General features: G+C 43.6%; 1 protein-coding gene across 1 annotated transcript in view; it reads right to left on the bottom strand.

Moving 5' to 3' along the window:
- The window catches only part of LOC126252985 (ATP-dependent translocase ABCB1-like), a 209,928-nt gene that overhangs the window by 59,537 nt on the left and 133,851 nt on the right, over positions 1–16,540 (bottom strand). Inside the window, exons 14-16 of the mRNA XM_049954013.1 lie at positions 12,448–12,710; positions 3,903–4,007; positions 2,811–2,972 (exon numbers count right to left, since the gene is read on the bottom strand). Of these exons, the coding sequence (XP_049809970.1) occupies positions 2,811–2,972; positions 3,903–4,007; positions 12,448–12,710 (530 nt within the window). The remainder of the gene's footprint in view (positions 1–2,810; positions 2,973–3,902; positions 4,008–12,447; positions 12,711–16,540) is intronic.

The raw sequence follows: 16,540 nt of genomic DNA on the forward strand, positions 1-16,540 counted from the left end.
CGCAAGCATTGAAAATATTACACCAAACTTTTATCTACGTTACTACCTGACATGAATCAACACAATAAGAAAAAATTTTGAGACAGGACTGTTGGCCACTACTCACTCAGAGGGTGAAATTCTTGATACCGCCGTTAGACACTATAAAAATCCACGAAACTGTTCTAGCTTTCGGACAAAATAATACTTTCCTCAGCCAGGAAAGAGATCTACCTGTAGTGAAAACTGGGCAGTCTCCCCTTTAGACACATAAAAAAAAATATTGGTGTAAATGCTGTCCTTGTGCCAAGTGGTGAATTTTTCTCACTGTCCAGGCAATTTAATGTATAATACGGGATGGGTCCGTGTCGATAGCATGAACTTTGGAAAAAGCGGGAGTAACCCCGAAGAAGAAAGAAGAACAGGTCTGTATTTGGTAGAAATGTACAGAATTACCGCTGCTAGTTGTGATTACATATGGATACGGAAGACGAAGAAAGAAGTGCTCGAATTATAAAGATTCTAAGACAGTGATGTAGTCTTTCGCACCTCCTGTTCAGTCTATACATCGAGGAACGAATGATGGATATGAACGAAAGGTTCAAGAGTGAGATTTAAGTGCAAGGTGAAAGGATATCCATGAAAAGGTCCGCTGGTGCGACTGCTATACAGAGTGAACGTGGAGGAGACATACAGGATCCATTTAATGGAATGAATAATCCAATGAGTTCAGAATAAGGATCGAGAGTAAATCGAAGAAAGACGAAAGTAATGACAAGTAGCAGAAATGAGAAGAGCGAGAATCTTAACATAGCAAAACGGTGATCATGAAGTAGATGAAGTTAAGGTATTCTGCAAACTAGGTAACAACTTAACCCATGGGAGACGGAACAGGGAGGTCATAAAAAGCAAACTAATACTGCTAAAAAGGGCATTCCTTGCCAAGAAAAGCATTAAATATAGACCTCAATTTGATGAAGAATTATCTGATAGCGTAAGCCTGCAGCACAGCATTATATGGCAGTGAAACGTGGATTGTGAGATAATCGGAGCATCTGAGATGTGGTGCTACAGAAGAATGTTGAAAATTAGGTGTCTGACAAGGTAAAGAATGAGGAGGTTCTCTGCAGTATCGGTGAGGAAAGGACTATATGGAGAACACTGGGTAGAAGAAGGGACAGCGTGATGTTCCTTCAAGAATCTGTAGAGGATAAAAACTGTAAGGGAAGACAAAGAATAGAATACATCCAGTAGCAAGCGCTACTCTGAGATGTAAATGTTGACACAGGAGCGAAATTCGTGGTGGGCCACATAATAAATACACTCCTGGAAATGGAAAAAAGAACACATTGACACCGGTGTGTCAGACCCACCATACTTGCTCCGGACACTGCGAGAGGGCTGTACAAGCAATGATCACACGCACGGCACAGCGGACACACCAGGAACCGCGGTGTTGGCCGTCGAATGGCGCTAGCTGCGCAGCATTTGTGCACCGCCGCCGTCAGTGTCAGCCAGTTTGCCGTGGCATACGGAGCTCCATCGCAGTCTTTAACACTGGTAGCATGCCGCGACAGCGTGGACGTGAACCGTATGTGCAGTTGATGGACTTTGAGCGAGGGCGTATAGTGGGCATGCGGGAGGCCGGGTGGACGTACCGCCGAATTGCTCAACACGTGGGGCGTGAGGTCTCCACAGTACATCGATGTTGTCGCCAGTGGTCGGCGGAAGGTGCACGTGCCCGTCGACCTGGGACCGGACCGCAGCGACGCACGGATGCACGCCAAGACCGTAGGATTCTACGCAGTGCCGTAGGGGACCGCACCACCACTTCCCAGCAAATTAGGGACACTGTTGCTCCTGGGGTATCGGCGAGGACCATTCGCAACCGTCTCCATGAAGCTGGGCTACGGTCCCGCACACCGTTAGGCCGTCTTCCGCTCACGCCCCAACATCGTGCAGCCCGCCTCCAGTGGTGTCGCGACAGGCGTGAATGGAGGGACGAATGGAGACGTGTCGTCTTCAGCGATGAGAGTCGCTTCTGCCTTGGTGCCAATGATGGTCGTATGCGTGTTTGGCGCCGTGCAGGTGAGCGCCACAATCAGGACTGCATACGACCGAGGCACACAGGGCCAACACCCGGCATCATGGTGTGGGGAGCGATCTCCTACACTGGCCGTACACCACTGGTGATCGTCGAGGGGACACTGAATAGTGCACGGTACATCCAAACCGTCATCGAACCCATCTTTCTACCATTCCTAGACCGGCAAGGGAACTTGCTGTTCCAACAGGACAATGCACGTCCACATGTATCCCGTGCCACCCAACGTGCTCTAGAAGGTGTAAGTCAACTACACTGGCCAGCAAGATCTCCGGATCTGTCCCCCATTGAGCATGTTTGGGACTGGATGAAGCGTCGTCTCACGCGGTCTGCACGTCCAGCACGAACGCTGGTCCAACTGAGGCGCCAGGTGGAAATGGCATGGCAAGCCGTTCCACAGGACTACATCCAGCATCTCTACGATCGTCTCCATGGGAGAATAGGAGCCTGCATTGCTGCGAAAGGTGGATATACACTGTACTAGTGCCGACATTGTGCATGCTCTGTTGCCTGTGTCTATGTGCCTGTGGTTCTGTCAGTGTGATCATGTGATGTATCTGACCCCAGGAATGTGTCAATAAAGTTTCCCCTTCCTGGGAAAATGAATTCACGGTGTTCTTATTTCAATTTCCAGGAGTATGTATATATATATATATATATATATATATATATATATATAGAGTTACATGGTGCAAACTGAGTAATGGTCTTTGAAACAGCAGCTTACCCCTCGCACGGCTGAAGTATCTGTGGATAGCCTGGTACAGAGGGCACCAGTGCTGTTGTTCTTGTCGTCGAACCACGCCATCTCCTGGCGCAGCATCGCCGAAAATGTGAGCTTGCGCAGCCGCATAGTCAGCCTGTCCCCGGCGACGTCGAATGTGTATATCTGCAACAAGTACGACACGGTGGTGGCTGTGATGGAGGCTTTCCCAGGGCATCATGTAAGTTTTGCGATACGGTCCGAACAGTAACAAGAGTTTCAGAAACGTCGTTTCACACCTGAACTGTTACTCACAATGGCAGTTTCATTAGCAGTGTGCCATTTTCAAGTTTTAACTCAAATGAAGTGCGTAGATATACGTCTTTATTCATAAGAGGACGTCGTTCTCGTGGTCAAATTTCACTAAGGTTCAGATGAAGAGAATTACACGAATATGGTAAGAAGAGTATTGTTCCTAGTTACTAATGGAGGATTGCAACGTGCAAAACAAATATTACCAGTAGCGTATATACTTATTCACAGAAACTGCTTTGCGTAAATAAATTTAGTTAACGCAGTGTCATTCAGCTGTATGGGGTGAAGATTTCAAAGACCTGTTTCGTCTCTAATTTAACAGTTGAAACAGTTACTAGCTCTTTAATACAGAATAATTTACAAACTGACAGAAATATATCGAATCGCAAAGTAGCACACTAGGTTGCTAAGTCTCATAAGCTTGTAGTTTAAAGACCAGGTACATAATTTTATTCTGAATGTTACAGGAAACGAAGTCAGTTTTCCGTACCATCAGAAACAGCTATAACAGAAAGCAAACGTCCTTGAAACACATCTTGTGATTGGGCCACTCTCTCTCTCTCCCTCTTATTTCTGTTAAATGCACAGAAACAGATCGGAGTATTACAAAAACGTTTATTACTTGAAAAGTTACAAGCTGGCATATATATATATATATATATATATATATATATATATATATATATATATATATATATATAACAATAGACAAGTTATCACTGACTACCCTGTTCATTACGGTTCCTTTCGTTACGCTAGCTACTCCACTTGCGCAGTATCATTGTATAATTTGGGACATACCTGTAAGAAAGAGCTTATGCTCATAACGACAGCCATGATGATGAACACGGCGCAGTACCAGTACGTCTGACTGCGGAGAACAACTGGATCCGGCTGAGAAAGGACCTGAAAATAGGGAAATGAGTCGCAAAAGCCACCGAAGAAAATTTACTGCAAAATGTATCCCCTTCTCAAGTACTAATTTTATTTATGACTTAATAATTAGCCTTCAGGAACTGTGCTGTACTTGATATCACAAACATCACAAACATTTTAAGTTTTATGGTGAGCACTATAAAATTACAAGCGCGTTTGATTTAAGCAGTGCACTAATTCTCCTTTTATGATTTCAGCTGGTCGATGGTACAGTACTCAGAGAATAAACAAAAACGCACTTATCATAGAAGTACTCCTAGCAGTAGCCTATTTCTCGTAAATGTACAGAAACAGACCGGAATATTACAAAAAAGTTTATTACTTGAAAAGTTACAAGCTGGCATCTATTCGATGTGGTAGAGGTGGAACTCCTGAACGCATTTGAAAGCCATTACAAATGGAAGTAATGCGGACTATCTGTTAGGCGGCTTGTGCACAGTAGAGGGGCACGCCTGTCTTGATATACATTTAAATGCACAAAATAGTGAATTAAATTACTCCATTATGTAAAGGACTGGGTCAAATGAAACGTCTACAGTTGCTGAACATGTAAGTTGAGTGGCGATAAATTCTCATTTATTCAAAAAATATATACCGCCGTTTTTCAGTGCATTTACGTGACAAAAAGATCACGCTTCTGTCGGAATGATTGATTTTTCAATTGCTCTGTTGCCGTTGCATCAAAAAATGGTTCAAATGGCTCTGAGCACTATGGGACTTAACATCTGAGGTCATCAGTCCTCTAGAACTTAGAACAACTTAAACCTAACTAACCTAAGGACATCACACACATCCATGCCCTAGGAAGGATTCGAACCTGCGACCGTATCGGTCGCGCGGTTCCAGAGTGAAGCGCCTAGAACCGCTCGGCCACACCGGCCGGCCGCCGTTGCATTACACAGCTTATACTAATACCTGTTCTATGAACACGTTGCCTCGTGGAACTCAGAACGTAATAAATCCGTTCTCGCAAGTACAGAAACGAATTACTTAATGTACTGAACCAGTAAAATATCATTACGGATAGAGCGTTAAACAGTCGCAGTTACACAGTTTAGGTGACATTACTTGCAATTCTGAAGAGAGGGAGGTTATTCCATTTCCAGTACTGCCATTCCCAGAAAAAAATTATAATGATCAATGTATGCCAGAGGGTACATTCTTCCGTATGTCACAATGTCTACGTTCCATCGCTAGCAACTTTTACTTGGACTCCCAACGCAGGGTCTCAATGGAGTGAACGTATTCAGTGTTAGTATTACGAAAGGGTCGTAGACAGTATGATATATGGAAATCTGGCCGGTCTGGAAGCATGCTTGGATAGTCCACGTTGTTTAGCCGACCGCTCGTGACAAGAGGGATGTCCGAATTCGAGTCCCGGTTAGAGATGGCGGTTATCGCTGAAACAACCGGTTTTCAGCTATTAGTTTTTTAATACCATTTTAACCTGAATATTAAAATCTCTCTAAAAAACGGATTCTGAAATAACCGATTTTCGGTTTTTGTATCCCCATTATTTTCTGTAGTAAGCGTAGAAATCGAAAAGTTTTCGCCCCCTCAGTTTCAAGATTCATAGAATCAAAACATTTAAATAAACAGGCAAATAAAAGAAAACTTAGTCCAACCACAGTTCGCTGCTTTTGTCGAAAACGGATAAGTGTTCAGATATCGCAAAAAACCACCATTATTTTCCAACTGATACAAATTTTTTGAAACTCTGCGAAAAATTATGTTGTAACCGAGTATCGAACCACTGTTTGGGAATTACGAATAGTCAGTGCTAAAGGCTAGACACTGAGGTTGAAGAACTCCATTTATCGTGTTTATTTGTCAGTTTTCAAGGTCTACAAATCGATAATGGTGTATAATGTAGATACAGGTAGCAGATCGCTACTTTCTATTTTTGTCGTAAATTATTAATGAACTGTTAATTTTTAAGTTGTCTCCTCATCGCTAGTTTGTTGTGGTTCCTCCCGTATTTAAGCTTTTACAGCAAGTGGCACATTGTACTTCATTGATACAGCAGTTCATAAAATGCTTCCAGACTATGGACTGCTCCATTCTCTGCCGCAATTGATGTTCGACGACGACAGAGAGAAATTGACATATAGATCAGATGGAACAAATGTAACACACAGCATGTACGTGCATACCATCTAATAGGCCACGTCGGATGGTAATAGGTAGTTTATACTCTCAGCAACGTTGTACGATTTCTTATGTTATTTGTTTCTCGTTTCTGTCGGCGTTGTTATTGAAATAGCACTGGTTGCTTTTCTCATTTTCTATTGTAACGCTATATTTCAAACCAATGGAAATTTTACCAATGAAAATTACTAGTTTCTTTAAAAAATGTTTATTTGAAATAAAAGAATTTAATACTGCATGCTATGGCTCATTGGTTTTTCGGTTTTTACCGACTTAAGGTGGAAAAATTTAGGAAGAAACACCTTTTATAACCGAGGCCAAACAAATACCGAAAAATATGGGTTATTCAGAACTAAAACACCAGTATCGGTTTTAACCGGTTGGTTTTCTCATCCATAGTCCCGGTCCGGCACAAATTTTCATGTCTCACCAGTAGATAACATTTCCATACCTAATGCAGCGAAAGACAGAAAGATTCCTCAGTTGTAAATAAATTCCATAACTCATTTTCACTTTTTCTGTTACCACCTCAATTGTGATTCGCCATCCTTAGAGCACCAGTGCCACCATTTCCCCTGCGGTTAAGTGTTCTACACAGAAAAGTCGTCAGCCACTTCGTTCCTCATTTAGTGAATGCGTCAACTTATCGCTGTGTCGAACGAGAGTGCTTTGTTGCCATACACTTCCACCAAATCAGTGTAGACTGTTGCTGCGTTGTTCCCCTTCAAATGCAGAAAACAATTTACTGCACGACTCACGACTTTATCATTGGCCTGCACCATTTAGTGTTGTGGTTTCAATGAGCAACAGGGTTGCAGACACGTACCCGCAAACGTATAAAACATGAATTACACCACATAATTTTATTTTAGGTGATAATTAAAACGCTATATGGGAGTGGTGACAACTTTAATCCTATCTGGTCGGTCAAAGCACAGCTGGAGACCCTTACTGAGACTAATTTAATACTGTATCAGTGGCAGAGAATTCATTCGTTTCTATTCTTCTCTGGAAGTCAGTCTTCCTGTTACTGGAAGGGCGCCACAGTCTCGATAACTATGAAGACAGTTCTCCACTAGGCTTTATTTTAAAATACGCTGACGGGAGAAAACTGCAACGCCAAGAAGAAGTTGTGCTACATAAACGGGAGCTGGCAGGCGTATTTCTACACAGCATTATCAACACTTCACTGAGTTCGAAAGAGGCCGTGTAATAGGGCTACGATAAGCTGGAAGCTCGTTCTGCAATACTGAGAAACTCTTGGCACGAATACAGCGACTGTGCATGAGTGGTGGCTGCAGTGGTCACGAGAACATACGGCCGCAAGAAGACCTGGCTCCGGACTGCCACGTGGCACTTCTGAGAGGGATGACCGTCGTGTTCGTCGTATGGCTCTGGCGCATCTGCAGCAGCAATCTGAGCAGTAGGTGGCACCACAGTGTCACAATGATCTGTTAAAAATCGGTTACTTCAAGGATAGCTCCGAACTAGACGCTCTGTAGCGTGCACTCCTCTTACACCCAGACACCGCCATTTGCGTCTTCAGAGGTGTCAAGCGAGAGCTTGTTGGGGGACAGGGTAGAGGTCTGTTGAAAGCTGGTTCCGACTCGGTGACTGCAGTGTGTTAGTTAGAAGGAGCCAGCTGAGAACCTGCAACCAACCTGTCTCCATAGCAGACACACTGGACCTATACCTTTGATTTCGTACGACAGCAGAAGCACTCCCATGGTTATCCCACGCACACTCAATGGAAGTTTCTACGTCTGTCTGGTGTTCTGACCTGTTTTGTTGCCATTCATGAACAGTATTCCGGCGGGTGGTTGCCCACATACTGCTGTTGTAACCCAACATGCTCTGCAGAGACGTTTCTTTGGCCTGCTAGATCAGCAGATCTGTCTCCAATCTATCACATACGGGACATCATCGGACGACAACTCCAGCGTCATCCACAAACAGCATTAACCGTCCCTCTGTTGACCGACCAGGTGCATCAGGTATGAATCTCCACCCCACAAACTGAATCCAGCAACTGTACAACACAATGCATAAAGGTTTGCATGCTTGAGCTCAGCATTCTGGCGGTTATACCGGGTATTAATGTACCAGCATTTCACATTTGCAGCGTCATATCTAGCGCTTCAATTAAAACGTGATCTTGCAATTCTGATCACTTAAATATGTTACCTAGACAAATGTGTTCTCGAAAGTTCATTACATTCCATTAATTACTTTTGATGTTGAGATACTTTTCCTATCATTATAGTAGTGTATTGAGCACTACCAGTTTCGAGCGTTGCTCCTTGTCAAGTGTGTCTACAACAGATATGAGTACGTCATCCTCGTCTAATAAAAACAGCCTGCACGACTACGCATGGCCCTCAATTTCTGTTTGACGAGGGTGACGGATTCAAGTCTGTGTTTCTACGATGTGCTCGAGAATGGACGAGGCTCGAACCTAGTAGCGCCTAATATTATACTGTTGTACAATGTATATTTGTGGAACGATGTATGTCTTCATATACCTTGACTACAAGAAGTAGGGTCAGCGTGCGAATGTTAGTCATTGCTGGCTGAAATTTTCTCTGAAGGAGGTCAGCGGACAAGCCCGTCATCGCAGGCACGGCCTCACAGAAGCGACTGGAAAGTGCCTTGTAAATTCCATAATTCCTTGCCATTTTCGATAGTGATACATTCCGTGCCACATTATTCTCTGCAAATTAATTCTGAAATTTAATTCCTACCGATGGGGACGTGAGATATCCAGCATAAAAATATCCCATCAGGTAAATGTTCCTTGTAAAAGTTTTAAAAACTATGCGCAGTATCCTTATTACGGCATGGGGCGCTGTCCAATGCAAACAGCGGGGTCAGGCGTACAGTAAGTCTTTACGTTAATAACATGCCGGAGGTGTCGTGCTGCACGGAAGTAAAATGGGTTACAAATTTGAAAACATCAAATAGAAACTAAAATACTTTATAATTTCTGAAGATCAGACACTATTATTGATGTACATCTATTTTCCATTTAATAATATGAAATTTCGAATGTCTGTATTAAATTTTCGTTTGTTGTTACACAAATTTTAATCTATACAAATAAAAATGTAATGTAAATTTGTTCAAAATCGTCTGTCTCCGAAAGTTATTAACCGACTGCTTTTCAATTTTGAAACAACGTTGAATTTCGATTCTGGCGTGTTCTTAGGTATCTAATTCTACATCTACTACATAAAGACACACACACACACACACACACACACACACACACACACACACATATATATATATATATATATATATATATATATATATATATATATATATATAGGGTGTTTCAAAAATGACCGGTATATTTGAAACGGCAATAAAAACTAAACGAGCAGCGATAGAAATACACCGTTTGTTGCAATATGCTTGGGACAACAGTACATTTTCAGGCAGACAAACTTTCGAAATTACAGTAGTTACAATTTTCAACAACAGATGGCGCTGCGGTCTGGGAAACTCTATAGTACGATATTTTCCACATATCCACCATGCGTAGCAATAATATGGCGTAGTCTCTGAATGAAATTACCCGAAACCTTTGACAACGTGTCTGGCGGAATGGCTTCACATGCAGATGAGATGTACTGCTTCAGCTGTTCAATTGTTTCTGGATTCTGGCGGTACACCTGGTCTTTCAAGTGTCCGCACAGAAAGAAGTCACAGGGGTTCATGTCTGGCGAATAGGGAGGCCAATCCACGCCGCCTCCTGTATGTTTCGGATAGCCCAAAGCAATCACACGATCGTCGAAATATTCATTCAGGAAATTAAAGACGTCGGCCGTGCGATGTGGCCGGGCACCATCTTGCATAAACCACGAGGTGTTCGCAGTGTCGTCTAAGGCAGTTTGTACCGCCACAAATTCACGAAGAATGTCCAGATAGCGTGATGCAGTAATCGTTTCGGATCTGAAAAATGGGCCAATGATTCCTTTGGAAGAAATGGTGGCCCAGACCAGTACTTTTTGAGGATGCAGGGACGATGGGACTGCAACATGGGGCTTTTCGGTTCCCCATATGCGCCAGTTCTGTTTATTGACGAAGCCGTCCAGGTAAAAATAAGCTTCGTCAGTAAACCAAATGCTGCCCACATGCATATCGCCGTCATCAATCCTGTGCACTATATCGTTAGCGAATGTCTCTCGTGCAGCAATGGTAGCAGCGCTGAGGGGTTGCCGCGTTTGAATTTTGTATGGATAGAGGTGTAAACTCTGGCGCATGAGACGATACGTGGACGTTGGCGTCATTTGGACCGCAGCTGCAACACGGCGAACGGAAACCCGAGGCCGCTGTTGGATCACCTGCTGCACTAGCTGCGCGTTGCCCTCTGTGGTTGCCGTACGCGGTCGCCCTACCTTTCCAGCACGTTCATCCGTCACGTTCCCAGTCCGTTGAAATTTTTCAAACAGATCCTTTATTGTATCGCTTTTCGGTCCTTTGGTTACATTAAACCTCCGTTGAAAACTTTGTCTTGTTGCAACAACACTGTGTTCTAGGCGGTGGAATTCCAACACCAGAAAAATCCTCTGTTCTAAGGAATAAACCATGTTGTCTACAGCACACTTGCACGTTGTGAACAGCACACGCTTACAGCAGCAAGACGACGTACAGAATGGCGCACCCACAGACTGCGTTGTCTTCTATATCTTTCACATCACTTGCAGCGCCATCTGTTGTTGAAAATTGTAACTACTGTAATTTCGAAAGTTTGTCTGCCTGAAAATGTACTGTTGTCCCAAGCATATTGCAACAAACGGTGTATTTCTATCGCTGCTCGTTTAGTTTTTATTGCCGTTTCAAATATACCGGTCATTTTTGAAACACCCTGTATATAAAGGGAAACATTGTTACGAAAAATATCAAAATTTACATATCCAATTTACTTCAAATTTTTACGCTTTACGTTAAGAAACGTTTAGACACATACTGACTATATACCTTGTAGCAATATATGTAATGAAATGTTGTTAGGCCAGCCTTTGTGGCCTAGCGGTTCTAGGCGCTTCAGTCCGGAACCGCGCTGCTGCTACGGTCGCAGGTCCGAAAATGGCACTGAGGACAATGGGACTTAACATCTGAGGTCATCAGTCCCCTAGACATAGAACTACTTAAACCTAATTAATCTAAGGACGTTACACGCATCCATGCCCGAGGCAAGATTCGAACCTGCGACCGTAGCAGCTAGCGCGGTTCAGGACTGAAGCGCGTAGTACCACTCGGCCACAGCGGCTGGCTCGCAGGTTCGAATCCTGCCTCGGGCATGGATGTGTGTGAAGTCCTTAGGTTAGTTAGGTTTAAATAGTTCTAAGTCGAGGGGACTGATGGCTCAGATGTTAAGTCCCATAGTGCTCAGAGCCATTTGAACGATTTGAAATTATGCTAGCAAACAGGGACGCTGTATTTATGGTTTAATATGAGAAGAATACTACAACATAACTTGAATTTGCAATAAAATAAAATAAACTGACGGACAGAGAGATAGGGCAGAAGGAGACGGAGAGAGAGGGGGCGGCGGAGGAAAAGATGGACAGAGGAAGGGAGGAGGACGTGATGGACTGAGAGGAGGGGACAAAGAGAAGGCAGGAGGAGATGGAGAGAGGGGGAGGGGAGTAAAATATAGGCAGAGAGAGGCGAGGGAGCAGGTGATGGACAGAGGGAGGAGGAAAAAGGAGCATACGGACAAAGAAAGGGGAAGATGGACATTAAAAAAAATAGAAGGTGATTAAGGTGTATGTCCAGTTCCCATACATATTAGAAACGTGTGCGTAATCTTTTCTTTCTTTCCCATTTAATCAGAGTAAGCCACAGAAAGAGCCGCTGGGTACAGCTAGTTAAAAATAAAAAGACGCCACTTTTGTGAAGTAAGTGTTAATCAATATTTGAAATTAACATTTCCATGTAACACTAAATGTACAATTGAAATAACTTTTTTTAAATTTGGTAATAACAAGAATTGAACCATCGACTTCACTATTACAAGAACTAATGACAACACACTGACCTAGCGGTGACTATGTTAATGGAATAGAAATATTTGATGCTTAATGCGCTTGGAAGTCTCGTCTTGAAAGGCAAATTTTTCGACCATATTTTTAATTTATTCTTTAAAACTGCAATGTACTGCTTTGAGAAATTCATGCCCGGCCACCGACGTTCAAGCATGGAGAAGAAGGGGGCCAGTTCACAAGGTCCTCCTGCAAACTGACTCAGCACTCACCCCGATGACGTCCCCGTAGAACATGCTGAAGGTGGGGAAGCTGACGCCCACGACGAGCGCGCTGAGCGTCCCCGTGGCCAGCAGGCGCCACTCCGGGGCGCTGAGGCGCAGCACGGGCAGCACGCCCGCGTGGCCCACCGCCACCGCCTCCTCCTCGTCTTCTGCATCCTCCACCACGTCATCTGCAGCCACCCTGTCGCCCACCACGGAGGACGTGTCGCTGCGTTCACTCTGCAGCCTCTCCAGGACCGGCCGGTCGTCTCCTACACACATATAACGCAGCTGACTACAAAATATCAAATGGCTCTGAGCACTATGGGACTTAATTGCTGTGGTCATCAGTCCCCTAGAACTTAGAACTACTTAAACCTAACTAACCTAAGGACATCACACACATCCATGCCCGAGGCAGGATTCGAACCTGCGACCTTAACGGTCGCGTAGTTCCAGACTGTAGCGCCTAGAACCACTCGGCCACTCCGGCCAGCGCAGCTGACTACACAAACGAACGCAAGTCCCTTACAGATTTCTACGCAACAGGTTAATTGAATGGTATAAGTTATAATGCGAAGAGGAAATATTCTATTTAACCGAAATACAGGGAACATGTATTCCGAAAGCATGGTTTAAACAGATATTGGTATAAAATTTTCTCGGGCTTCCAGCCGTGTCAGCTGGTTAAAATCCCAAGAGCTTTCCACGAGTTCTCCACGGCCATCGTCAAGTAGCAAAATGAATGTTGTGTCTCCGTGGAGGAGTTATATAGCCGTGCTCCCGGCTATGACGTCGCTCTCTTCCTCGCCAAATATTTTCGTCTAGCGTCCGCTACGCCCGCGTCAAACTCGCGATGGCCGGGTCCCAGGCTGTGCTGAGATGCAAAACGCCGTCCTTGCTGATGGTGTTTTTAGACATTTGTATTTATATGGCTTCTTTTATAACGGCTATTCCAAAATCCTCACGTCGTCATAAGGACAGACGTTTCGTCGAATAGAATTCGTTGTAAAAAAAATGGTTCAAATGGCTCTGAGCACTAGGGGACTTAACATCTATGGTCATCATTCCCTACAACTTAGAACTACTTAAACCTAACTAACCTAAGGACATCACACAACACCCAGTCATCACGAGGCAGAGAAAAATTCATTGTCGATTTTCTAAAGCGTGTTCTGTTCAAAATGGTTCAAATCGCTGTGAGCACTATGGGACTTAACACCTGAGGTCATCACTCCCCTAGACTTAGAACTACTTAAACCTAACTAACCTAAGGACATCACACACATCCAAGCCCGAGGCAGGATTCGAACCTGCGACCGTAGCAGCAGCGCGGTTCCGGACTCAAGCGCCTAGAACCGCTCGGTCATAACGGCCGGCCGCTTGTTCCGTCGCGACTGATTTTTTTGAAAGGTCTGTCGTTATCAAGGCGAAGAGATTCTCGGATAGCATTGTAAAAGAAGCGATACAAATAAAAATATCCTGTAACACCATTAATAATGACGGCGGTTTGCAGCTCAATGCAGCCTGGGACTCGGCCATAGCGTGAAGTGGCGGTGGCGGACACGGGATGAATATATTACATCTGGTGGGGAAGGCACACTAGTGACGTCACAGCCAGCACCGCGGCTGTGTAACGGCGAGACCACGGCGACATGGCAGTCACTTAGCAGCTGACATTGGTCGAGGAGAGCTCTATCGACAGCTTGTGGAATTTTAACCACCTGGTGTGGCTGGAAGCCCGAGGAGATTCATATCGCCGCGAAATTATGCATTCTTACAATCTGGTATTATGTTCGTTTTTACACATCTTATTGGAACGAATAAGCGTAGAAATAAGTGATGCAGTGGATTAAACATAGTAGACTATCTACCTAAGAAGCGGTACTGCACTTTAAAAAAAATTGTGTTTGCTTCTTTAAATTAAAAGACACTAATTCAAAAGTAGGGTACCAGCAATCCATTCTACCTTTCTCAACACTTTCGAAACATCCCAAAAATTTTTGACATGTATACATATTCACGCTTTTTTATGCTCAGAGAGGAGACAGTGGTTGTCATAAATACTGGAAGATAAGGAAATACAAAAATGTTCAGGGAAATTCAGGGATCCAAATGTACAAGCCGCTAAGGAATGAAATAAATAGGGAGTGCAGGGAAGCTAAGACGAAATGGCTGCAAGAAAAATGTGAAGAAATCGAAAAAAAAAAATTATTGTCGGAAGGGCTGACCCAGCATATAGCAATGTCGAAACAACCTTCGCTGAAATTAAAAGCAAGGGTGTTATCATTAAGAGTGCGACGGAAATTCCACTGTTAAATGCAGAGGAGAGAGCGGATGGATGGAAAAAGTGCACTGAAGTCCTCTGTGGGGAGGAAGATTGGTTTGATGTGTTGGAAGAAGAAACAGGAGTCGATGTAGAAGTGATAGGTGATCCAGTGTTAGAATAAAAATTTAAAAGAGTTTTGGAGGACTTAAGGTCAAATAAGACAGAAGGAATAAATAACATTACATCAAAATTTCTAAAATCGTTTTGGGAAGTGGCAACGAAACGACTATTCATGTTGGTGAGTAGAATGTATGAGTCTGGCGACATACCATGTGACTTTCGTAAAAATATCATCCACACAATTCCGAAGCCTGCAAGAGCTGGCAAGTGCGGAAATTATCGCACAATCAGCTTAACAGCTCATGCATCAAAGTTACTTATAAGAATAACATACAGAAAAATGGAAAAGAAAATTGAGGAAACGTTAGATCACGATCAATTTGGCTTTAGAAAAGGTAAAGGCACGACAGAACAATTCTGACGTTGTGGCTGACAATGAAAGCAACGCTAAAAAAAGTCAAGACACGTTCATACAATTTTTAGACTTAGAAAAAGCGTCCGACAACGCAAAATGGTGCAAGATATTGGAATTCTGAGAAAAATAGGGGTCAAATATAGGGATAGAGGGGTAATACACAATATGCACAAGAACCAAGAGGGAATAATAAGAGTGGGCGTACAGGAAGTACAAGAACACAGTGCTCGGATTAAAAAGGGTATAAGACAGGGATATAGTCTTTCGCCCATACTGTTCAATCTATACATCGAAGAAACAATTATGGAAATAAAAGGAAGGTACAGGAGTGGAATTAAAATTCAAGACTAAAGGACGTCGATGATACGATTCACTGATGAGATTGCTATCCTGAGTGAAAGTGAAGAACAATTACATGATCTCCTGAACGGAACGAACAGTCTAACGAGTACAGAATATGGACTGAGAACAAATGGTAGAAAAACGAAAGTAATGAGAAGTACCAGAAATGAGAACAGCAAGAAGTTAACATCATTACTGATGGTCATGAAGTAGATGAAATTAAGGAATTCTGCTACCTAGGCAGCAAAATAACCGATGACCGACGGAGCATGGAGGACGTCAAAACTAGACTAGCATTGGAAAAAAAGGCACTTCTGGCCAAGAGATGCCTACTATTATCAAACATAGGCCGTAAAAAGTGTGTGTGTGAATTCCTAAGGGACCAAACTGCTGAGGTCATCGGACCCTAGACTTACACACTACTGACTTAATCTAACTTATGCTAAGAACCACACACACACCCATGCCCGAGGGAGGACTCGGACCTCCGCTGGGAGAGGCACGCAGTCCATGTCATGGCGCCTCAAACCACGCGGCCATGCCGCGCGGAAAAACATAGGCCGCAGTTTGAGGAAGAAATTTGTATGGTGGTGAAGCATTGACTGTGAGAAAATACGAACAGAAGAGAATCGAAGCATTTGAGATATGGTGTTGCAGAAAAATATTGAAAATTAGATGGACTGATAAGGTAAGGAATGAGGAGATTCTGTGCAGAATCTGAAAGGAAAGGAGTGTATGGAAAACACTGTTAAGGCGAAGGGACAGGATGACAGGACGTCTGTTAAGACATCAGTGAATGACATCCATGGTAATAGAGGGAGCTATAGAGGGCAAAAGCTCTAGATGAAGACGAATATTGGAATACATCCAGCAAATAATTGAGGACGTAGTTTGCAAGTTCTGGTCTGACATGAAGATATCGGCACAGGGGAGTAATTCGTGGCGAGCCGCATCAA

Source organism: Schistocerca nitens, chromosome 4, assembly GCF_023898315.1.
Source record: "Schistocerca nitens isolate TAMUIC-IGC-003100 chromosome 4, iqSchNite1.1, whole genome shotgun sequence".
In the NCBI taxonomy this organism is placed as follows: domain Eukaryota; kingdom Metazoa; phylum Arthropoda; class Insecta; order Orthoptera; family Acrididae; genus Schistocerca; species Schistocerca nitens.